Below are 1,466 nucleotides of genomic sequence, written 5' to 3' on the forward strand. Positions count from 1 at the left end.
CTGCCTCCTTCTGCTCCTCCTCTTCCTCCTCCTTTTCCTCCTCCTCTTCGTCCTTCTCCTCCTCCTCCTCCTCCTCCTCCTCTTCCTCCTTTTCCTCCTCCTCCTCTTCCTCCTCTTTCTCCTCCTCCTCCTCCTCGTCCTCCTCCTCTTTCTTAACCTCATCCTCTTCCTCCTCCTCAGTCTCATACTTTTTGTCCTCGTTATCCTCCTCCTCGTAGTCGTCGTCCTCATCCTTCTCCTCGCTCTCCATGTCGGCCTGCTCTTCGTTGTCCTCCCCTTCCTCCTTGTCCTTGTTTTCTTCCTCCTCGTCCTCCTCGTCATCCTCGTCCTCCTCCTCCTCCTCTCCCTCCTCCTCTTCCTCTCCCTCCTCCCCACCCATCCTCACCCTTGTCCTCCTCATCCTCGTACTCTTCATCCTCCTCATTGTCCTCATCCTCGTCCTTGTCCTCCTCCTCCTCTTTCTCCTCATCCTCCTCCTCCTCCTCCTCCCCCTCCTCCTCCCTTACCTTGTTGTCATCACGTCCTTCTCTTCTTCCTCCTCCTTCTCCTCCTCCTTCTCCTCCACCTCTCTGTCCTCGTCGTCCTTGTCCTTCTCCCCCTCCTCCCCCCGTCCCCCTCTTCCGCCTCCTCCCTTTCCTTCCTCTCCTACTTCTCCTTCTCCTCACTCTCATCCTCGTCTTTTTCACCCTCCTTCTCCTTGTCGTTCTTCTCCTCCTCCTCCTCCTCCTCCTCCTCTCCGTCCTTTGTCCTCTTCCTCGTCCTCCTCCTCCTCAAAAGAGAAAAATCAGCTCAGGTATCTGACTGGGGCTGTCTTGGGATCCCAGCTGGGATATGAACCACCTAAACCAGAGATGGGAAGACTCTGGGAGATTCCAGAAGGCGTCTCCAGTGGACCTCAGAACAGAGAGCTGTTTGCTGTCAGAGGGGTATAAAAGGCAGGGTGGGCATTTTGTGGGCGAGCCTCTGGCCCCCAGCCACACTGCCAGCGCTGCCCCTTTTGCTTTGCCATTTTTATTGAGTTCTCAGTAAATTTTAAGAACTCATTTCCATATCGGATCTGGGTCGTTTATAACAGTTCCAGGGGCCCCGCAGTGTCACAGTGCTCCCTGCGCACCCTGAGGCCCCACATCAGCCAGCCCAGGCCATTGCCACGCTCCCAGTCACTCCCAGCGTGATCCCAGTGACTCCCAGTCTCTCTCAGCATATCCCAGTTTCCCGCAGCATGCTCCTGGTCACTGCCACTTCCTCCCAGTTGCTTCCAGCATGATTCCAGTTGCCCACAGCCACTCCCAGTCACCCTCAGTGATGTTCCAGTTGCTCCCGGTATATCCCAGTTGCCCCCAACGTGGTCCAAATTGCCCCCAGCATGCTCCTTGTCACTCCCAGTATGATCCAAATCACCCTCAGTGTGATCCTAGTTACCTCCAGCATGGTTCCACTTGCTCCCAGTTGCCCCTAGTACAGTC

At 55.9% G+C, this 1,466-nt stretch overlaps 1 protein-coding gene across 1 annotated transcript in view; it reads right to left on the minus strand.

Moving 5' to 3' along the window:
* The window catches only part of LOC138102356 (high mobility group nucleosome-binding domain-containing protein 5-like), a 7,600-nt gene extending 7,200 nt beyond the window's left edge, over positions 1-400 (minus strand). Inside the window, exon 1 of the mRNA XM_069000044.1 lies at positions 158-400. Within this exon, the coding sequence (XP_068856145.1) occupies positions 158-400 (243 nt within the window). The remainder of the gene's footprint in view (positions 1-157) is intronic.
* Between the last annotated feature and the right edge of the window lie 1,066 nt (positions 401-1,466).

This window comes from Aphelocoma coerulescens, unplaced genomic scaffold, assembly GCF_041296385.1.
Source record: "Aphelocoma coerulescens isolate FSJ_1873_10779 unplaced genomic scaffold, UR_Acoe_1.0 HiC_scaffold_71, whole genome shotgun sequence".
Classification (NCBI taxonomy): domain Eukaryota; kingdom Metazoa; phylum Chordata; class Aves; order Passeriformes; family Corvidae; genus Aphelocoma; species Aphelocoma coerulescens.